Consider the following 23967-nt stretch of genomic DNA (forward strand, 5'->3'; position numbering starts at 1 on the left):
CTGTGAAGGAAAAATGAGTTAACGTTTTGGGACCTTAAGGGCCTAGATCTGGTTCTGAGGAAGGGTCACCGGACCCGAAACATTAACTGTTTTTTTGCTTCACAGACGCTGCCAGATCTCCTGGGCTTTTCCAGCAACTTTGTTTTTGTTCATCATCCTCTAAGGTGTTGGCACACTGTGATCCCAAGTGAGATCTGGTATTGACATGTGAAGCCTCTCCATACGGCGTCTGGATAGTATTAATTCATAGGAGACCCAACAGAGAGAAACCCCCCCCATAGTATCTGCATCCAGAAGTTTGGCTCATCTGGAGTGTAAATATGCCCAGGTAAACAAGGAAGGTCATATTTGGAGTTGGGAGGTTTCACCAATACCTTTTTTCCAACATAAATTTAGAATTATAATGGACCACAAACTAAGTCTACTTAAAAAGGACAAGGCAGTGCTGCCCATGGCTTCAGGCTGAATTCAGCGCTGGGCTGTAATACTAAGTGTGAATAATTACAAGTTGGAACACCATCTGTGAGGCCAAATAGCAAAGGTAGGTGCATTGATTTGCCTCTTGCTGGCATATACACCACCGCTGATACCGTCACTGGAAGTATCCATAATTGTTTTAAATTTTCTGGACACACTTTCAGTCACACCTGACAATATCAGACTTTGGACACAGAAAGATACAATCCTTGTGGTGTTGGAGGAAACCAGAGAGCCATCACAACCAGAATTGAAACCTTTTTGCACCTGGAAAGACTAGCTCACTGTAGAGGATAGCATTTTATTGTGAGGAAGAAGAGTGATTGTCTTGAGCAAATGTTGCTGCTAGTTGTGGACTGAACTCCACCAGGGTCATCCAGTAGTTTCCAAAATGAAGTAATATCTTGTGGCCAGGATTGAATGCAGACATAGCCACGATGGTGGGGCAATGCCCGCACTGCCAACAAGTGCAAAAATTAATGCAAAAATATTGTTTATCAGCAGTGAATTTGAGTCAAATGGTCATATAGGGACTGCTCCATGCCATCGATGATGCAGTGATCTAGCAGTCCAAACTTTGAAGGCAGGCTTAAAGAAACTGTTCCAGTTCCTCAGGATGTCGACTTGATTGTCAAGCTGGTTGTGTTTGATTGCAGATGTTTTGTCACCCTGCTTGGTAACATTGTCAGTGCGTCTTCGGTGAAACGCTGGTGTTCTGTCCAGCTTATTATTTATTTGTCTTGGTTTGCTGGGGTGGTTGACATCACTTCCAATTCAGTTTTTCAGTGGTTTGTATTATCAGGTCTAGTTCAATGTGTTTGTTGATGGAATTCTGGTTGGAATGCTAGGCCACCAGAAATTCCCTGGCATGCCTCTGCTTGGCTTGTGCCATAGATGTGTTGTCTCAGTTGAATTAGTGCCCTTCTTTGTCCGTGTGTGTCGAGACCAGTGAGAATTGGTTGTGTCTCTTGGTGGCTAGTTGGTGTTTGTGTATCCTTTTTATTGTCAGTTTTTTTCCAGTTTGGCGGGTGTAATGTTTCTCACAGTTCTTGCATGGTATTTGGTATGTTATGTTAGTTTTATTGTTTGTAGGTATGGGATCCTTTTACTTTCATCAGTTGCTGTCGCAAGGTGGTTGTTAGTTCGGAGGCGTCCCTAATACCTACAGGCCACAATAAGAAGACACAACACAGCCAAACACACTAGGCACATTATGTCAGAGACATACCAGAGATGACAAGACTACTTGGACCCCTAAATATCAGGGTAGCCTACAAACTAACAGCCACCTTGCAACAGCAGCTGCCCTCAGGATCTTGGCTGCCTTTTATCAGGACCTGATCAATGTCTGGGACGTGGTTGACTTGTGTCAGGTCTACCTGCCATCAGAAGTAGCAGCTATTGTCATAGAGCCGTGGCTTGGGAATCTGCACCTCCACAATTTTGGGTTCAAGCGGCTGGCGGAAGGGAGGGCCATGCTGGGTGACGGGCCTGGGCTGGATGCTGCCACAGGAATTGGTAGGCAGGGCGGCAATGGACATCCAACACTCAACTGGACTCCCCACATAAACACAGTGGCTACAAGAGCAGGTCAGAAGCTAGGAATACTGCGGCGAATAACTCACTTCCTGACTCCTCAAAGCCTGTCCACCATCTACTAGGCACAGATCAGGATTGTGATGGAATACTCCCCACTTGCCTGGCTGAGTGCAGCCCCAACAACATGCGAGAAGCTTGACAATATCCAGGGCGAAGCAGCCCACTTGATTAGCACTGCATCTACTCCTTCCAGCACTAATGCTCAGTGGCAGCATTGTGTACGATCTACAAGATCCACTGCAGAAATTCACCAATGATCCTCAGACAGCATCTTCTAAACCTACGACCACTTCCATCTAGAAGGACAAAGGCAGCAGACATATGGGAACACCACCACCTCCAAGTTCCACTCCAAGCCACTCACCATCCTGTCTTAGACATGTATTGCTATCCCTTTATTGTCACTGGGTCGAACTCCTTGAATCTTCCCTAGGGATATTGTGGGTCAACCTAGAGCTGGTGGACTGCAGCGGTTCAAGAAGGCAGCTCACCACCACCTTCTCAAGGGCAACTAGGTTGGGCAAGAAATGTTGGCCAGCCAGTGATGCCCACATCCCACAAATGAATAGAAAAATAATCCAGCTTGCGACCACTGTCCTCCAATGCCTTAAAACGGCAGTGCTTGGACCCAATGTTGTGTACCATTTGGAGGATGCTGAGGTGTGTGTTAGAATCCCATTAGTGCATACCCCTGTCCAGACGGAATTTCACATTTGTCTCCAGGATCCTGTGCTTTCCTGATGTCTGTATCCCGCAACCTGAGTCACCTCAGATATATGTTGTATGTCTTTTAGGGAAGCAAAACATCGGACTATGTATAGACTGCTGCTGCACACCATCCACCTATTCTGCTTCACCCACTGCCTGGACATGCCTTGGCGTGCCTACTTACTGCTGGGCAGTGAAGATCCTGAGCAGAGGGTTCTTTATGCTGGAGTCTTCCCTCTTTCCCTTGGGGATCTGGGGTGGAGGGTGTTGGAGGCAGCAGTCCCTTGCAACTGCAGGATTGTGGTAGTTCACAGACTCCCAGCCCAACTGTTTGTTTTGTGGCACTGTGGAGTCTGTGGACCATATGTGTATTGGTTGTGGATGTTTGCACTCTCTTTCTAGTTACCTGAAGGACCTTTTTTGCTCTGTTTTTGGTTGTACTTCAGCCTCATGATCCTGATCTTTGGGCATGCAGTGGGGAGGGGTACAGGCACCTCGGTGGATCTCCTTGTGGGTCTGCTTTTGGGCCTGGCCTGGCAGGCAATGAACAGGTCCAGGCAGTGGGCCGTGAAGGTGGTCATTTTGGCCGATTGTCTGCCCCTCTTCTGTAGCTATAGTCGAGCCTGGGTGTCCTTGGAGAGGAAGCACGCGGTTGGTAGTGTAGGAGTTCCCTGTGGTCTAGCTCTCAAAATCGGTTTTCTTGCCCTGGAAGCTGAGGAGGTTACTGGTACCTCAAGGGAATGTAGTCAGAACCAAGATTCTGTCAGCACAAACTGTCTGTCTGTGCAGGAGGGGAAGAAGTAAAAAGCAGGAGCAATTGTGATAAGAGATTGAACTATTAGGGGAGCAGATAGGTATTTCTGCTGCCACAGACATCATTCCAGGATGGTGTGTTGCCTAGGGTCACTGCTAGGGTCAGTGATGTCACATAACTGCTGCAATGCATCCTGAGGGTGGTGGGGGTGGTAAGATAGAAGTTGGGATACTCCATTAGTATTAATGAGCTAGGTAGAATGAGGGGTGAAGTCTTGTGTCAAGAGTTCTGGAGTTATGCGGTAGATTAAGAAGTAGGACCCCGAAAGGCATAATCTCAGGATTACTCTCACTGCCACATATTGGCGAGTATGGAAAGACAGCTAGTTCTGCTGTATGAGATAATGGGAACTGCAGATGCTGGAGAATCCAAGGTAACAAAGTGTGGAGCTGGATGAACACAGCAGGCCAAGCAGCATCTTAGGAGCACAAAAGCCTTTGTTTCAGGCCTAGACCCATCATCAGAAAAGGGTCTAGGCCTGAAACGTCAGCTTTTGTGCTCCTGAGAGGCTGCTTAGCCTGTTGAGTTCATCCAGCTCCACACTTTGTTATCTTAGTTCTGCTGTGACGTGTTTTGTTAATGCAAATTGGCTATAACATGATTAATGAACAGTGGATTTTTTTTTGGATAATGCGAACTTTCTGGTACAAGTATAGCAATTTCCTGAGGTGTTATTATGCAATTTCCTGTGGTGATTTTCTATAACATGAGGTCACACAAGAATGTGACTGTCACCGTGTAGGTGAACTACCTGGAGGAGAATATATCATTTGGATGCAAGGTTTATCTTGCTCAAGAGTTGGTGCAAGAGTGTGTGTTTTAGATTTCGGGATCAATGGGATCATCTGGGGAAGGTGGGACCTTGACTAGTGGTATGGTCTGCACCTGAATGTGAATGGCACTGACATCCTTGTGGAAGGGTTTGCGAGTGCTGTTGAGACGAGTTTAAACTAGTTCTGTTGGGGACACAGTGCGTTGAGTCAGTAGTGACACAGCATAACTCAGAGAAGGAACCAAGGCAGAGTCGGTTCTTGTGGTGTTTCAAGGGAATGGAGCAAGGTTGGATGGCCTCTAATGCCAGGAGTATTAGAGGTAAAACAGATAAGACAAGAGTATGGATTGACATATGGAACTGTTGAGCCTGCAGGACAGGAGAGAATGCAAAAGTGAGAGTGGTGTTGCGTTATTAGATAGGGAGTCAGTTACTGTAGGAGGGATGATATCTCAGGCTATCAAATGAGGCTTTGTGGGTCTAATTTAGGAATAAACAGACACAGTCACACTGTTTGGACTGTATCATAGGCCCCCAAACAATCAGCGAGCAGTTGAGTAGCTCTGCAGTGAATTCACTAAGGCATGTAAAACAATAGGTTAATTATGTTAGGGGGTCTCGACTACCCCAATATTAATTGGAATAATCGTCGCAGAGAAGGTTTAGAGGGGCTAGATTTCTTGAAATGTATACAACAGAACATTTTATATCAACATGTAGATGGGATTACAAGGGATGATGCACTGCTGACATTTAATTTTAAGGAAAGAAGCTGGATAGGTTTTTTGAGGTGACAGTGGGGAAACATTTTCCCCAGAGTGACCCCAACACCATAATAATATTATAATGGAAAAGGAGAAAGATGGTCTGCAAAAAAGGATTTTGGTCTGAGGTAAAGTAAATTCTATAAAAGTGAAGCAACATCTGGTAAAATAGACTGGGCACAGCTACTTGAGGATAAGTTGACGACAAAACAGTGGGAGGGGGTCAAAAAGATTCTGGGGGAAGTACAGGCTCAACATATTTCCTTAAGGATGAAATGTATGAGCAACAAGTGCAGAAAACCATGGATTTCATGTAATTTCAGGACAGAAAAAAGGGAACCAAATATTGGACAGAAAAGAGGTAGAAACAAAAGCCTGTAGGAAACTAGATAATGGAGTCAGTGTGACTAAAGGGAATAGTAGTCGAGGAGCAGAGAACACAAAGGGATAGGTAGTCTGAGGTGCATTTGTTTTAATGCGAAAAGTGTAGTAGACAAGGCAGATGAGCTTAGGGCTTGGATCAGTACCTGGAGGTATGATGTTATTGCTATAACTGAGACTTGGTTGAGGGAAGGGCATGACTGGCAACTAGTTGTCCCAGGATATCGATGCTTCAGGCAGTATAGAGAGGGAGGTAAAAGGGGTGGAGGAGTTGCAGTAATGGTTAAAGACGATATCACAGCTGCACGGAAGGAGGGCCCCATGGAGGACTCAAGCAGTGAGGCAGTTTGGGTAGAACTCAGAAATAGGAAGGCTGCAGTAACAATGCTGGGGCTGTACTACAGGCCTTCCAACAGCGAGCGTGAGATAGAGGTACAAATATGTAAACAGATAATGGAAAGGTGTAGGAGAAACAGGGTGGTGGTGATGGGAGATTTTAATTTTCCCAACATTGACTGGGATTCACTCAGTGTTAGGGGTCAAGACAGAGCAGAATTTGTAAGATGTGTCCAGGAGGGTTTTCTAGAGCAGTATGTATGTAGTCCAACTCAGGAAAAGGCCATACTGGACCTGGTGCTGGGGAATGAACCTGGCCAGGTCGTTGATATTACAATAGGGGACTACTTTGGAAATAGTGACCACAATTCCGTAAGTTTTACAATACTCATGGACAAGGACAGGAGTGGTCCTAAAGGAAGAGTACTAAACTGGGGGAAGGCCGACTATACCAAGATTCGGCAGGATCTGAGGAATGTAGATTGGGAGAAACTGTTTGAAGGTAAATCCACATTTGATATGTGGGAGGCTTTTAAGGAGAGGTTGATTAGCATGCAGGAGAGACATGTTCCTGTGAAAATGAGGAATAGAAAAGGCAAGATTAGGGAGCCATGGATGACAGCTGAAATTGTGAGACTAGCCAAGAGAAAAAAGAAAGCATACATGAGGTCTAGGCGACTGAAGACAGATGAAGCTTTGCAAGAACATCGGAAATGTAGAGCGAATCTGAAAAAAGGGATTAATAGGGCGAAGAGAGGACATGAGATATTGCTGGCAAACATGGTTAAGGAAAATCCCAAAGCCTTTTATTCATATATAAAGAGCAAGAGGGTAACTAGAGAAAGGATTGGCCCACTTAAGGACAAAGAAGGAAAGTTATGTGCTGAATCAGAGAAAATGGGTGACGTTCTTAACGCATACTTTGCATCGGTATTCACCAAGGAGAGGGACATGATGGATGTTGAGGTTAGGAGCAGATGTTTGCTTAGTCTAGGTCAAGTTGACATAAGGAAGGAGGAAGTGTTAGGTATCCTAAAAAACATTAAGGTGGACAAGTCCCCAGGTCCGGATGGAATCTATCCCAGGTTACTGAGGGAAGCGAGAGAGGAACTAGCCGGGGCCCTAACAGATATCTTTGCAGTGTCCTTAGACACGGGTGAGGTCCCAGAGGACTGGAGACTTGCTAATGTTGTCCCCTTGTTTAAAAAGGGCAGCAAGGATAATCCAGGTAATTATCGACCAGTGAGCCTGACGTCAGTGGTAGGGAAGCTACTGGAGAAGATACTGAGGGATAGGATCTATTCCCATTTGGAAGAAAATGGGCTTATCAGTGATAGGCAACATGGTTTTGTGCAGGGAAGGTCATATCATACCAACTTAATAGAATTCTTTGAGGACGTGACAAAGTTGATTGAGGGAAAGGCTTTAGATGTCATATACATGGACTTCAGTAAGGCGTTTGAGGTTCCCCATGGTAGACTGATGGAGAAAGTGAAGTCACATGGGGTCCAGGATGTGCTAGCTAGATGGATAAAAAACTGGCTGGGCAACAGGAGACAGAGGGTAGTAGTAGAAGGGAGTTTCTCAAATTGGAGATCTGTAACCAGTGGTGTTCCACAAGGATCTGTGTTGGGACGACTGTTGTTTGTGATATATGTAAATGATCTGGAGGAAGGTGTAGGTGGTCTGATCAGCAAGTTTGCTAATGACACTAAGATTGGTGGAGTAGCTGATAGTGAAGGTGACTGTCAGAGATTACAGCAGAATATAGATAGACTGGAGAGTTGGGCAGATAAATGGCAGATGGAGTTCAATCCGGGCAAATGCGAGGTGATGCATTTTGGAAGATCAAATTCAAGGGCGAATTATACAGTAAATGGAAAAGTCCTAGGAAAAATTGATGAACAGAGAGATCTGAGATAATAAAATGTGAGGCTGGATGAACACAGCAGGCCAAACAGCATCTCAGGAGCACAAAAGCTGACGTTTCGGGCCTAGACCCTTCATCTGATGAAGGGTCTAGGCCCGAAACGTCAGCTTTTGTGCTCCTGAGATGCTGCTTGGCCTGCTGTGTTCATCCAGCCTCACATTTTATTCTCTTGGATTCTCCAGCATCTGTCGTTCCCATTATTTCTAACAGAGAGATCTGGGTGTTCAGGTCCATTGTTCCCTGAAGGTGACAACGCAGGTCAATAGGGTGGTCAAGAAGGCACATGACATGCTTTCCTTCATTGGGTGGGGTATGGAGTACAAGAGTTGGCAGGTCATGTTGCAGTTGTATAGGACTTTGGTTCAGCCACATTTGGAGTACTGTGTACAGCTCTGGTCGCCACATTACCAAAAGGATGTGGATACTTTGGAGAGGGTGCAGAGAAGGTTCACCAGGATGTTGCCTGGTATGGAGGATGCTAGCTATGAAGAGAGGTTGAATAGATTAGGTTTATTTTCATTAGAAAGATGGAGATTGAGGGGGGACCTGATTGAGGTCTACAAATTCATGAGGGGTATAGACAGGCTGGATAGCAAAAAGCTTTTTCCCCAGAGTGGGGGACTCAATTACTAGGGGTCATGAGTTCAAAGTGAGAGGAGGAAAGTTTAAGGGAGATATGCGTGGAAAGTTCTTTACACAGAGGGTGGTGGGTGCCTGGAATGCGTTGCCAGCGGAGGTGGTAGATGCAGACACGTTAGTGTCTTTTAAGATCTATTTGGACAGGTACATGGATGGGCAGGGAGCAACTGGACACAGACCGTTAGAAAATAGATGACAGGTTAGACAGAGGATCTTGATCGGCGCAGGCTTGGAGGGCCGAAGGGCCTGTTCCTATGCTGCAGGTTTCTTTGTTTCTTTGAAAGAGATAAAATAGGTACAAAAGGAGCAAAACAACTGAGGCCTTAGAGGAATATAGAAAGTGCAGGGGAAATCAAGGAAGCAAGTGGGAGAGCAAAGAAAAATATGAAAATGCACTGCTTAGGGAGAATCGCAAGGTTTTCTGAGTGTATCAAGGGATAGAGAATAACCAGGGAAAGAGTGGAGTCTATTCAGGACCAAGGGGGCAAGCTGTGCACCAAACAAGAGGACATTGTTAGCATGTTAACTGAGTCAGCTATGTTTGTCTTTACATGGGAGGAGGATGCAAGTTCAGAATTTGAGGAGATGTAACATGAAGTTCTTGAGGAGATTGATATAAGAAGTGAGGGGGTATTGGAGATTTTGGCACACAAAGAAAATGGACAAGTCGTCAGATGAGGATGAGTAGTATCCCAGTGTGCTGTGCTAGTTGAGGAAGTTGCAGGGATGTTTTGACCAAATTTTGAAATTGTCTCTGTTCAAAAGTGACGTATCAGAGGACAGTTAATGTGATTCCACTTTGCATGAATGATGGTATAGACTATATTTGCATAGACCAATGAGGCTAACAACAGTGGTAGGGTAGCTATTGGAGAAAATAGTGAAGGAAAAATTAATCTCCATTAGGGGAGCAAGATTTAATTTAGGACAGTCAGCATGGATTTGTCAAAAAGAATCATGCCTAACAAATGTAGTGAAATTTTTGAGGAGGTGACCGAATGTTTGAATGAGATTAGTGCAGTTGATGTAGTTGGTATGAATTCCAGCAAGGCCATTTGACAAGAACTTTCCTCAGAAATAGGTTCAGCAGTGCATTGTCCTTTGTAGTCCCATCTACATGTTGACATAAAATGTTCTCCTGTTTACATTTCCCCACATTGGAAACTGAAAAAGCACTCATGGGATCCAGGGTTACTTGGCAAATTGGATCCAAAATTGGTTTAGAGACAGGTGACAGAGGGTGGCGGTAGAAGGCTCTTTCTTTGACTGAAGTCCAGCATGCACTGGTGTGCCAAAGGGACCAGTGCTGGGTCCCTGATGGTTTGTGATATTTGTAAATGATGTAGGTAAGAATGTTGGGGTATGATAAGTAAAATTAGAAAAGCAGGGAGGTCAAGTTGGAAATGTACAGCTGGAGTACAATTTGCAGTTCTAGTCACCATGCTATTAGGAAGGAAGTGATTGCAATGCAGGCGGTGGAAAGGATATTTACCAGGATGTTGCCAGGATTGGATCATTTCAGCTATGAAGAGAAGCTGGATAAACTCATTTTCTTTGAAACAGAGAAGGTTGAGGGGGGGCGGTTTTTGATTGAGGTGTTTAAGATTATGAGGAGCATGGATGGGCTGAATATAAAGCAGTCGTTCCCCTTAGAACAATAGTTATTGGCAATCCAATAGTTAGGGGAACAGAGGCATTTTTATGGTCACAGACATAAATCCAGGATGGTGAGTTGTCTCTTGATACAAGGATCAAGGATGTTACTGCAGAGAAGCCTGAAGGTGAATACACAGCAGTCATAGACTCAGAGAATCCATACAGTGTGGGGGAAGAAAGGCTATTTAGACCATTGAATCTGCGCCGACCTTCTGAAATCAGCTCAATATTCCGATGTATAGAATCTTTTTCAGGGCAAAACATATTAGGGTATAACTGAAGAGGTAGTCTTGCAATATTGATCAATTAATGCAATAAGATGCGATGATATCTTAGATGGCTCCTCACTTGAGGCCATGTGATAGAGCTTAAAAGGAAAGAAGGGGCAATCACGTTGTCGGGGAGAATTGTAATAGGGAATTTTAACGTCCCTTGTATTAACTGGTATACATAAATTGTGAAAGGTTGGAAGGACAAGAATTCTTCAAAGGTATCCAGGAAAGCTTTATAAGCAAGCATGTGGTTAATCCTATAAGGGATGGGGCAGGGTTGACTAATTTTAGGGAACAAAGCTGGGCAAGTGGTAGAAGTGTCATGGAAGAGTATTTTGGTGAATGTGCCATAATTCACTAAGATTTAAGATAGCCACAGGAAATACAAAGATGGACCAGATTCTGGCCAGTTTTAACATGATAAGACAGGACCTGGCCAAGTGGACTGGGAGTAGTAACTTGCAGGAAAAGTGGGAGTTTAGAGAAGTGGGAGCCCTTCAAAAGAAAATAATGTCAATGCAGGGCTAATATGTTCCAATGAAGGTGAAGTGTGGGACCAATAACAACCAACAACCCTAGATTTCAAAAAATGTAGGGAATTTGATATGGAATAAAGGGGAAACTTATAGTAGATACCAAGGGCTCAAAACACCAGGAGCTCTTACTTGTAAAGGAAGTGTAAAGAAATGTGCAGAGCTGGAAGATGTAGGTGAAGATTAAAATGAGTACTTTGTATGTGTATTCATGGCTGAGAAGGATAATGCAGGTGTGGGAATTGGGAAGGAAAACAGTGATATATTTGAACAAATAATAATTGAGAATGGGGAAGTATAAGCAATTTTAGCAGATTTAAAAATTGGAAATGTTCCCCGGCCCAAAGTAGATGGAGAGGAACCAGTCGATGTGTGTATTTGGGCTTCCAAAAGACATATGAGAGGGTACCTCATAAAAGCTTATGATAAGAGCCCATGGTCTTGGAGATGGTACATTGGCATGGATAGAGAATTGGCTAATGGGCAGTCAACAGCGAGTGGGAATTTGGGGTTCTTTTCAGGTTGATAACACCCACAGAGATTGTTGCCAGGAACCAAGGAACTGTAGGCCAGTGAGCCTGGTATTGGTGGCAGGGAAACATTGGAAAGAAATGATTGACAGAATTGATCTCCACTTGGAGAGGCAAGAATTAACCAAGAATTGCATGGCTTTGTAAGGACAAGATATTGTCTTATAAGTTTGAGCTTTTTGAGGAGCTGACTAGATGTGTGGGTGAGGGGTAGTGCAGAGCATGTAGTCTAGAAAGACTTCAAGAAAGCTTTGATAATGTCCCACATGTGAAATGGTAAAGAAGATAAGAGGTGTGGTTGGAAAAATGTTGGAATCAATTGTGAAGAAATTAATGGTAGCACATTTGAAAAATCATAATCTTATCAAGCAGAGTCAGCTTGGCTTCATGGAAGGAAACTTGCGTCGGACTAATTTGTTCGTTTTTCAAAGAAGTCTCAACCAGAGTAGATGGAGAGGAACCGGTCGATGTGTGTATTTGGGCTTCCAACATGCATTTGAGAGGGTACCTCATAAAAGCTTATCAGAGCCCATGGTCTTGGAAATGGTATATTGGCATGGATAGAGAATTGGCTAATGGGCAGGCAACAGCGAGTGGGAATTCGGGGTCCTTTTTCGGTTGATAACAACCACAGAGATTGTTGCTGGGACTGCAACTATTTATAATGTATATTGATGACTCTGAGAAGGAAGCAAATGCAGTGTAGTCAAATTTGCAGAAGACATTTAAAAAAAACATGGAAGGGCAAGCTGTGAGGGGCATAAAAACAGTTTGCAGAGAGATATTGAAATGTTTCTTAGAAGTTAAAGTAAAAGGTATAATAATGATCCTCCACAATAATTCAACATCCTTCTAGACTTAGCAGAAATGGTTGTAATTTGATGGAAAGCATTTTTTAAACTTGTTCACTGTTGCGAAGTTGAGTAGAGTATTTCTGGATTAGAAAGCGGGACATTAGAATTTGGTGTTTGTAAATGTTGGTATTTGTAAAATGCTATGGGGAAAGCAGTGTGCAGTTCCTTTAAAAAATGATGTGCTTTTTCTATGCTTACCAATTCAAAGAGATATCTGTGGGTTTTCAGAGTCCAGAATACCTGAATTGTAACTTCTTTAGCAAAAGACAATACTGTTAGCGGGCAAAGCAGTGTTTTTACGAAGACAGCAGGTTTTTCAAATTTAGCCAATTAATTTAAACCAGGCCCTTAGATACCAAAAACCAATTAAATTTAAATCTGGTAGTTTTGACAACATTGGACCAATCCTATTGTAAGAAATTGATATGTCACCATGGGTATAAAAGATGAGGGCATTTGGAAAATCACGGGAGAGCCAACTGTCATCTGCAAAGAGAACAGCTCTCAGCTCTAAAAGAAAGAATCACAGGCTCTCACAGAATTCTCTAAGCCTTAGAGTAGGTTTCACCCAAATTAAAGGTACCTACAGCGCAAATAGTTAATATTCCTGTTAAAAGAATTCTATAGAGAAGGCATTCTTGACAGAAGAATTTGTTGCAGAAGACACAGAACATTCCAGAAAACGTAACCTGGCTGTAATTTTGAGAAACTAAATTCTAATTTTCTTTTAATATGAGTTGGATTTGCATTTATTGGAACAACATACCATTATAATCTTGTTTTATTCAGGAATGGTTAGTAGTTAGAAGGAGTTGATTTGGCTTGTTAATAGTTTTTAGTTAGATTGTTCACCATTAGAGTTAAAAAATACATTTTTACTGGTTGATAATGAGGAGAGTGTCAGGAGTTTACTTTATCTAACCACTCCTTTGTAACAGACTGGGGGCTCTTTTAACAGATTATAGGGTGAGGTTTGCCTCTCTAGGTGTTTTGGTTTTAGTTATCAGTGTGGGGTTGACCTCCTCTTTATAACATTCACAAAATATGCTAGTGCAAATGAAAATACTGTACATTGGGGAAAGATAAATTTTCTGCACTTTTTATAATAGCAACCATAATATCAGCAGACATGGAAAGTGACACAAGACATTCCACACCCACAAAAATGCTGAATACAAATAGGTTCAAGAAAGGAGTGGCAAATCCCTTCGTGAGTGAAAGCTTAAGGATGTCAGGTTTTGTGACTCCATTCTCACACTGTCAGGGCATGAAAATGTACCCTTGGCTCTACTCCTATGGAAAGATTGTATAAGAGAGTGTAGCCATTGCAAAACTGTGTGAAGATTTTTTGAGCTGGTGTTTGAGATGGAGAAGAAGGAGAAGCAAGATGGAATACAGATGAGAGTTGGCATTGATGAATGCCAAGGGAATTGTGAAGTGAAGAAGGAGGGGTATGTATAGTATTGAGTATGTTAGGATGTTCAAAAATAGTGGTGTGAAGAGAAGATAGGAAGAGTTTGAGTGTGGTTAAAATGAGAAAGAGGTCCAGCTAATGATGCAAGTTATGGTGGCGCTAAGAAATTGAGACTGGCAAGGGAAGGCTGAGATGAAATTTTTGAGAAGCGATGAATTCGTTCTCACATGCAGTTCTTCCAAATGTCAAATTTCCTCCTAATTCGAGCTAGGTGTTCTGTGACATACTAGTGAGCACTGACCCTTCCAGCTATCTCTCATCAGGGCTAGTTCCTTTCTACTTTCAGGATGCTATTGCTGTTATTTAAAGGAGATATTCTTTTGGTCCACTAGGATCTTAGTTGAAGCCTCAGAAAAGCCAGAGTGAAGACCAAAATATGTTTGACTCTTTGATTGAACAAAGCAAGCAGAACGTGAAATCTCCCTTTCATAGGACTGTTGTCATTTTAGGTAGATAGTAGGAGTCGTGCCAAAATCATAGAATCCCTACGGTTTGGAAACAGGCCCTTCGGCCAACAAGTCCTCACTGACCCTCAGAGCATCCCACCCAGACCCATCCCCCATAACCCACCTAACCTACACATCCCTCAACACAACGAGCAATTTAGCATGGCCAATCCACCTAGCCTGCACATCTTTGGACTGTAGGAGGAAGTTGGAGCACCTGGAGGAAACCCATGCAGACACAGGGAGAATGTGCAAACTCCACACAGAGACAGTCGCTCAAGGGTGGAATCAAACCCGGGTCCCTGGCACTGTGAGGCAACAGTGCTAACCACTAAGCCACTGTGCTGAAGTCAAGTGATTTTGCCTGATTCTGCACTGGTTGGTAAGGAAATTAAAACAGCCTCTTTTCAAGGAATCTATGAGGGTGCTCCAAGTCCACAACAGAGCTACTTCATGCATGGATTAAGCAGATCAACTTGTACTCAAATCATCACACAGTTTCTCAACAGCTACAGTCTACCTTTTATTCTGTTGTACACATGGAGTATTTTTTAGTCATATGTTAGTAACATCCTGAATTCATAGTTGTAATGTTTATTTTATTGAACAACTTGCTGGAGTGAAGAGGTCCTTTCACAAGACTTGTTTTAACTAGATCTTCAAGTGGCATCCCGCTCTCTCAAATTATCAGCTGTAGGATCTCATACTTTATGAATGCTATCATTTTTAGATAGAAATCCTTTTCGCTGACCGTTTCACATCCCTCATTTTTATTTTTAAAAATTGAGCCCAGTCTTCTCGTTCATTTTCAGCATGTTTTTTATTTTGATGAAGCATTTGAGGAGACTTGTACCAATTATGATGTGTACTTGAAGACTGCTTACCCCCTCATCCAGCATGTTTTCAGTGGGTATGTTACTTTTATTTCATCATTGTTGCTATCATTTGCTTTCCTACATATATAAATGGATTTAATTTGATCATGTGCTGTTCAATGTTATGAAACTATGCTGGGCATAATGTATGAACAGGGTAAAAAATTTCTTGTGCTTGAACAATTACAGTACCTTTGTTAAAGTGATCTGAAGATGTGAACACATAATTAGAACTCAAAAGAACTGAACCTCTTTGCATTTCTCTGAAATTGTGAATTTGAGGTTGTGACTATTATTTATAGAGTTAGAATTCATTTTGTATCTTATGATTACCTTTCTAATGTATAGAAAGCAAATTACACTACATGTATATCAGTAGAAATGTGAAGTACTAGATTGGAATGGTGATAGAGTTTGGAGAGTGTTTAAGGTATGGGAGTATTGGGAAACTTATAATGTGGAGTGAGCAAAAAGAACTGGGATGTGGAATTTTGGGAAATCAGTTTTTGGTTTTGGAGCACTGAGTGGTTCTGGAGGTTTGAGAATGTGGAGTAGTGGGTTTAATTTTGCCATTTTCAGGCAAATGTGTTTTTTTCAAGTGAGATTCATGGCAGCTGATCTGCTATGCCTGTATTGCCTCTTCTCACAAACCTTCCTTTCTTCATCTTATTAATTATGTAACTAACGTTTGTCTTGTGGAATGATATGGCAGAGAGGTGGAAATGCTTGTTGCTGGCACCATGTTTAAACCCTGGCTCCATGGAACTTTAAACATGCAAGCCAGGACTGCTGTTCATCAGTCGTCACTGAGGACATGTGCAGAAGGGCAAGTTAGCCCCTTAGTTCGCGGACTTGGAAGTATTGGTGGGTTGGATGTGAGAGCCGTCCTTTTTCCCCAGCAAGGAAGGCTGTGTCATTAAACCTACCCTGCTAGCCTTGTCGTAGGTTGAGACCAGGTTGACATTGTGTTCTTAGTTAAAAGCAATGCACAGCAGTGCAGGATAAAGGTTAATGATCTTCTGTTCTCCATAAAGGTCTCTGCTACCTCACACTCACAGGGCTGTCATTCAGTCTAAATTCTGCTATAAAACATGCCTTTCACCAAGACTGATGAACTACAATTCTTGCTGAAGGATGCATCATGCTTGTTTGAGTCCTGTCACTCATCTTGACCTTCAAAACTGCAAACTCCTCCTGCCTTCTGTGCTGTCTACAAGATCATGGGAGAGCTCACCCACATCTCTTGTTCCTATATTACCTTGATCTCAGTAAAAACTGCTTCCCTTTGACTTTAAGGCATGACTGTTTGCTTAAAGAACATGCAGCATGTTTGCCACATAAGCACGTTGTACGTGTGACATTGAAATATCAGTGCTGCTCGGCGACATGCCCACCCTCTTGACTGTACAATGCTGCCCATACTTCCTATCGCCTAACCTAGTCTATGCTTATGTAATTTCTTCTGCTTATGCATGTCTTCTGGTATCCTTAAGCAGAAAAGTATAGAGACGTTTCCATAGAGTCCAATAACCAGCCAATATGAAACTTGAAAAAGTCGTAAACATCAAGAATGAAAGTAACCAACTTTGAAGGACATATGTACACATGAAATGGGCAAACATATGGTTGATGAGACTTAATATAGAGAAGTGTGAAGTCTAGCATTTTGGAATGAATGTAGAGAGGTAATGTGAGCAAAATGGTTCAATTTACAGGAAGATCTAAGAATCTACAAGTTTGTGTCCTGAAATCTTTGAAGGTGGCAGTACAAATTGGCTGGAGTATTGCGCTCAATGCTAGTCATCACACTTTTAGGAATAATGTTTTTGTGAAGGTCAGCAGAGATTTATTAGAATGATAACGGGGATGGTAGACTTTAGTTATGTTGTGAAATTATGGAACATAGACAAAAGGAGTTGATACAGGACAAACAACCTTGCAGCATGAAACCTTTTGTCATTTAATCATTCTTGCCCTCTGTCTTCCCTTTTCTTTTCTCTCTCCATTGTAAAATTCTACAGTGTAAAACGTTTCTTTCAATTTGATACTGTTTTTAATTTTCTTAGTTATCCAGTTGATTAACTCTTTTAGCAATCTTTCTTCCTCCATGGAACATTTTCTTGTTGAGAGTTACGAAATATGTTCTTAAATGTCTGTCATTGCATCTCTACTCTCACCCTTTTTGGCTGGTTTTTCCAGCCCACTTAAGCTAACCCTGTCTTCATTGTCTTATAATTGCCTTTATTTAAGTTTATCTCTTAGTATACCTCTTTAACCTCTGAGTAGGCACTCAGATTTCTCATTATCAAACCAAAGGGGAATTCTATTGTTATGATCTCTTTTGCATAAAGGGTCTTGTGAGGTCCTTCAATTATCCTACCTCATTATACATTTTAAGTGTGCAAGCATAAGTAAACAGGAACAATGGGGAAAAAATGGTTAAAAACACAAAATTAACAATGATTTACTTAAATACACATAGTAATTAGAAAAATAATTAATTAATTGCTCAAATAGAAGTTATTGAGTATGAATTATTATTATGGAGATATGGTTACAATAGTATAAATGTTTTGAATTAAATAGTCAGGAGAATGTCACTTCTCAAAAGGAAAGAGAGAATGTTGGTGTAGCATTGTTGGTACAGAATGGAATAACTAAGATAGCAAGAAGTGATCTTTGATCAGATGATATCGAATCCATAATGGTGGAGATAAGAAATAACAAGGGAAAGAAGACACTGGTAGGAATTATCTATAGAACCCCTCAGAATAGCTGTTCTGTAGGACTGAGAATAAATCATGAGATAATTTGGGTACCTTTAAAAAAAGTGGTATACTAACCATGGGTGACTTTAATCTCTGTGTACATTGGAGAAATCAAATTGGCAAAGGTAGCCATGAGGAACAATTCATAGAATGTATTCTGGACATTTGCTGGAATAGTATGTTGTGATCCAACCAGGGATTAGGCCATTTTGGATCTGGTAATGTGTAGGGAAGCAGGTTCTGTAAATGAGTGAGTAATCCCATAAGGAACATTGAACATAATGTGGTACGATTTAGAATTTTGTTTGAGAGTGACAAACTTGGGTCAGAAACAAATGTGTTAAATGTAAATAAGGGTAATTGGGTAGGGATGAGCGCTGAGCTGGCTGGAGTGGACTCAGAAGGAAGCTTATCAGAAAACACTGTTGAGAAATAATGGCAGGCATTAAAGAAAATAGTTCATGATTCACAATAAAAATATATCCTAGTGAGAAGAATGATTCAAGGGCCATAATCCACCATAGTTAACTATGTTAACTATGAGTAATTGAATAAATGTTTTGTATCAGTCTTCATAGTAGAGGACATTTAAAAGCCTTCCAAAAGTACTAAATAATCAAGGAGCTAAGGGGAGAGGAAACATTAACAATAACAGTTGGAAATAATACCAAGGAAACTAATGAGGCTAAAGGCCGATAAGTTCCCTGAACCTTACGTTTTAAAGAAAGTGCCTACAGAGGTAATGGTTGCACTTGGATGCACTGATAATAACCTTCCACCTTCAGCTGCCTCATCAATGGCCTTCCCTTCACCGTGCGTGGTGATGTGCAGTCATCAACAATGTCCAGCACCATTCACAACTCCTGAAATGCTTGACAGGCCATATCCAAATGTAGCAACATTCATACTGCACAATTGCCAGGCAATGACCATATCCAACAAGAGAGTATTTAATCATTGTACCTTGATATTCTTTGGCAATACCATTACTGAATCTCCCATTACAATTGACCAGAACCAGAATTGGACGAGCCATATAAATACTGTGGCTACAGGAACAGGTCACAGCTTGGTAACTCATCTCTTGACTCCCCAAAGCCTGCCCAGAAGGCACAATTTGGGAGTGTGATGAAAATCTTCCCTCTTGCTTGGGGAGTGTAGCTGTAATGACGTTCAAAAAGCTTGACACCACTCAGTGCAAAGCAGCCAATATGATTGACATCACATCCACAAACATCCACTCCCTCCACATTGATACTTAGTAGCATCAGTGTGTACCATCTACAAGATGAACTGCAGCAATCCACCAAGTTTCCTTAGACTGCATTTTCCAAGCGCACAATCTGGGAAGACAGTGGCAGCATACATGTGGGAATGCCACCATCTGTAAGTTCCCCTCCAAGCTCTTCACCGTCCCCTAAAGGGCATATTTTTAAGGTGAGAGAAAGTTTTAAAAGAATATTAAGGGCAAATTTTTTACACAGCAAGTGGTTCATGTGTGGAATGAACTGCAGAAAAAGTGGTGGATACAGGTACATTTACAACATTTAAAAGATATTTGGGTAAGTACACGAATAGGAAATGTTTGGAGGAATGTGGGCCAGCTCCTGGTAAGTGGGACTAGTTTAGTTTGGTAATATGGTTGGCACGGACTGGTTGAACTGAAGGGTCTGGTTCCATCCTGTAGGCCTCTCTGACTCTGAGTGGGACAGTTCCTTGATAATTGGACAATATTTCAGGACCAAGATGATGGAAAATATCTGGGCTCAAAGAGTTGTATATTTTTGGAATTCTTTACCTCCTGAAGGCTGTGGATGCTCCATGTATGAGTATATTTAAGGCTGAGATAGATAGATATTTGGTGTATCAGTTGTTGAGAGATCTGGGGAGTGGGCATAAAGCGGAGTTATAGCCTGAGACAATATGGTCAATTCAATTTGTTATCTGTTGTGTCCTTGTTAAGGACCTGAGCCTTCAACAGCACTGATGAGGAATCCTGTTGTAAGTTATGCATGATTTATCAAACCGGTGCTAAGTGTGAGGTTGAAGTGAGCACATTAGGTGTGCCTCTGTGGGATGGGAGTGTATAGTTCATACTTGGTAAACAAAAACACAACCTGTGTGAATTTAAGTTTTCTCTTTTTATTTTCTTTGTTTTTACTAATTTTATCTCCTTTAGTGGAATGGCAACATGTTTTGCGTACGGACAAACGGGAGCTGGAAAAACCTATACTATGATTGGAACTGATCAAAATCCAGGGCTTTATGCGCTTGCTGCTGAGGACATCTTCATGCACTTGCAGACATCTGAGCAAGACAGAGCTCTTTTCATCTGGATAAGCTTCTATGAGATATATTGTGGCCAACTATATGACTTGCTCAATATGCGAAAAAAGTATGATCATGTAACTATATTTTAAGGCACTATTGAATTATTTAAATATTGTAATGTTAGTTAGGATTCAATAGTGGTATAGCTATCATTTTAGAAAAAATGGGTGTTAGCATTTTTGATGTGTTGTACAAAATCACACTTCTGAAAGTCACGCAGTGACTATTTTTAATCTTTCATGGGGTTTGAGTATTGCTGGAAGGCCAGCATTTAAAATATAAATTGTTTAGCTAAAAATTGGGAGGAATTCTCTTGAAATGTGTGGATGAAAATAAATTGGATGTGCAGCAAGGTTTTTATTAACAAGCACCTATGGGATGAGAGGGTAGTAGTTGATCAAATATTCTGGTTGATCATGAGATCCACGTAATCAATGTAAAAGCATTTACTGAGTAATAGAAACCTTACAGAGGATATACACATCACTGTTATACTTTATTTACACCATAAATCACTTAAATAGTAATGCACTTTTCGGTATGACAGGTCGGCACAACATCGAGGGCCGAAGGGCCAATAGTGTGCTGTAATGTTCTATGTTCTATGCATCTTTGCCTTAAATAGAACTTATTGGCAGTGAGCCTTCTCACTTGCACCCTCAACTAACTATTTGGACATCGTGGAGATTGCAATAATACGTTAAACTTCCAGTATTTCAGGCATTAAATTTTTGCCGGTTCATCTAGAGTGTGAGTTCAGAAGGTGACAGTTAAAACAAAATTTCCTATACTACAAATAATGCAGAAGCCTTTACGAAAGTACAAGAAGTTACAAACAGATTGTGCAAGGGGATTGGACGAATGGCAGATGAGATTTGATGTAGTGAAATATTATGTGTTAATAGGAGACCTTTGAATGATTGGTTGAATGGTCTCTTTTTGGTAAGCTTCCATGTGTGATAGCTTTGACTTTAAAAAAAAGCTTAATTATCTTTGCTAAATAGTTTGTGTGAGAACAGTTTTGCACTGAATGTTTTTGGGCTTCATGGGGCTCCTGTTTTTTCACATTGTATCAGCATTCACACTTATAATCTCACCAGCGCTGGTCAAAACTTCTTTTGTATCAGACATAATTGTGTACTAATTTGTCCAATGGATGACTCAGCAAATGTTTCAGAAAGAAGATTTTCACTTTGCACTGTGTGCTGCAGAATTGTAATTAATTATAAAGTAACTGAAGTACTATTCTGCAGAAACATTTGGTGGATGTTCTTTGTTTAGGAAGTAAGTGACCATGTTATTGTATTTATTCATTTATGACTGTTACATATTCTTATTTCTAGACTGTTTGCCAGGGAAGATGGCAACCACACAGTACAAATTGTGGGATTGCGTGAAATTCAAGTGGATGCAGTGCAATCTTTGTTAGAGGTTAATAATTAGGAAAACATTAAGTATTTTAATTTAATAGTATGGTTTCCATAAACATGAGCGACAGGTTTATTTTGACGTAATGAGCATTGGTCAAGAGTGACTTGTATTTTATGTATCACCTTTGATGTGCAACTTCAAGATGTCCCATTGGACTTCATAACTGAAGAAGTACTTTTGAAATGTTGCAAGTAGGAAAATGAGTTGAAAGTTGTTTTAGAAAACTGGTCAAATCAGGTGGCAGGGAAGAGACTGTGTTGTTAAAATATCAAATTCTTAGACTTATAACAATAGAGTGCACCCATTCAGCCCATGCTGAGTCCTTGCTAAAGCAATCCTATTCCCAATCCTTTCACAGTTGCTCTGCAAAATATTTCACTTCATGTATTTATCTGATTCCCTTGTGAGAATCATGATTGAATTTAGATCCATCGTCAGATCATGACCACTCGCTTGGGAGGAAAGGTTTTCATCATTGTCAATCACCTTTAAATTCTGCCCTCTGGCTCTAAACTCTTTCACCAATGAGAACAATTTTTGTTCACTCGTGCAATGTGGGCATTGTTGGCTGGACCATTGTCTGTTCCTCGTTGCCCTTTAGAAAGTCAGATGAGTTGCCGCCTTGAACTACTGTAGCCCATGTGCTGGAGAATGACCCACAGTGCGCATTGGGAAGGGATTCCAGGATTTTGACTCCATTCTATTTAGAGATCTCATGATTTTGAACACTTCTTATTAAATCTTATCACTGCCTTATCAAATAACATTCTCTACTCTAATAAGAACAACCCCTGCTCCTCCAATCCAGCATACAATAAGAGTTCCTAATCCCTGGGACTATTCTAATGGACCAGTAATCCAGAACCCAGACAAATGTTCTAGGGACATGGATTTGACTCATGTCATGAGAGATGATGAAATTTGAATTCAGTAAAAATCTAGAATTAAAAAGTTTATCTAATATTGACCATGTAACCACTATTGATTGTTGTTAAAACCTGTCACGTTCAGAATGTTCTCCGGGGGAGGAGATTTACTGTCCTTGTCTCGTTTTGTATACATGTGACTCCGTACATGTGACTCCAGACCCCTGGCAATGTGGTTGGATCTTAACTGCTTGCAGGGAAATTAGAGATGGGCAATAAATGCTGGCACAGCCAGCAATGCTACACAACCCATGAATGAGTCTTTTTGGGAAAAAAAGTCTCTTCCACAGCTACTCTAAAGTCTCCGCACCATTCCTAAATAGCAATGTCAGAATTAGATGTAATTAACTTATTACAGCCAGCCTACACCATTTGCAATCTTGGCTGTTTCTGGGAGTCTGATATCATTTTGTGTTCCTTAATCATGTGGAGCTTTTGCCCCTTAAATGGTAGCAATACCACTTCCAAGTGACACCAGGTGGCTCCTGCTGGAATGGCATGTTATGTGGAGATCATGGATATTACTCAGGATCCAAGGTAAGGAGTGAGGTTGGTTGGTAAAGCAATGGGCCAGAGCAGCTGACAGGGAGCTATCTGGAGCTGACTGTAGACCAGATTTTCCTCAAAGAACATTAATGAACCAGATAGCTTTGACAATAATTGACCATGGTTTCATGGTTACCGTTAGGCGAAGTTTTCTTAAAAATTCCAGATTTGGATTCAATGTGACCATCTGCCATAGTGGGATTTGAACCCATTTTCTTAGACCATTAGCCTGTGTGTATGGATTAGTCATTCAGTACCCCATTTTCATGTAATTTCTTCCCTTTTATTGGTGGCATGCACCATTTTTACTTGAGGCTGCAATAATGCAACTATGATGATATCATGTAGCAGGTGGAAGATATACAGGAGCATCTCAGATTCTTTCTTGTAACACTGGAAATATTCAGTCAACCGGACAGCATCTATGAACGGAGAAGTAGAGTTAATGGGATGAATTTTCAGCTGCCAGTGGGGGCAAAACAATGTTCAATGGGGATGAAATTATCTGTGTGCGTATTTTCTGATGTCGTTTCCAGTGGCAGTGATTTGTACAAAGGTGATGAGGGTGTGTGATCCTACTGCTCCAAGCAACCAATTATCCACTGCAATTAAAGTTATTCATGAGCCCATTTAGATCCTGTTGTGGGGCATTTTGTGGATTTGAAGGGTGTTTGCACATGCAAAGGCAGATAAGGTGCAAGGAGGTGTAGTACAATTAGAAGCCAATTGTAGCCACCCCAGGGAAGTCATTGAACTCCCATGAAATAATGAACAACACAAGAGGGGAACTTGGCCATTGGGAATTGGGTGCTGTTGGGTTAATGCATATTTCAGGAAGCGTGGTCAAGATGTGGTCTGGCTCTTCAAGGTTTTCTCACCACACTAGCATTTCTAACAAAGAAAAT

General features: G+C 41.5%; 1 protein-coding gene across 4 annotated transcripts in view; it reads left to right on the forward strand.

The window, feature by feature from the left end:
* The window catches only part of LOC125459831 (kinesin-like protein KIF24), a 151025-nt gene that overhangs the window by 27844 nt on the left and 99214 nt on the right, over positions 1-23967 (forward strand). For 3 of the 4 annotated variants that reach the window (XM_048546750.2, XM_059649100.1, XM_059649102.1), the window contains 3 exons: positions 14998-15095; positions 20008-20223; positions 21503-21590. In XM_048546750.2, coding sequence (XP_048402707.2) covers positions 14998-15095; positions 20008-20223; positions 21503-21590 — 402 coding nt within the window. The remainder of the gene's footprint in view (positions 1-14997; positions 15096-20007; positions 20224-21502; positions 21591-23967) is intronic. The other variant, XM_059649106.1, reaches the window with a different exon arrangement.

This window comes from Stegostoma tigrinum, chromosome 1 (assembly GCF_030684315.1).
Source record: "Stegostoma tigrinum isolate sSteTig4 chromosome 1, sSteTig4.hap1, whole genome shotgun sequence".
NCBI classification, from domain to species: Eukaryota; Metazoa; Chordata; class Chondrichthyes; order Orectolobiformes; family Stegostomatidae; genus Stegostoma; species Stegostoma tigrinum.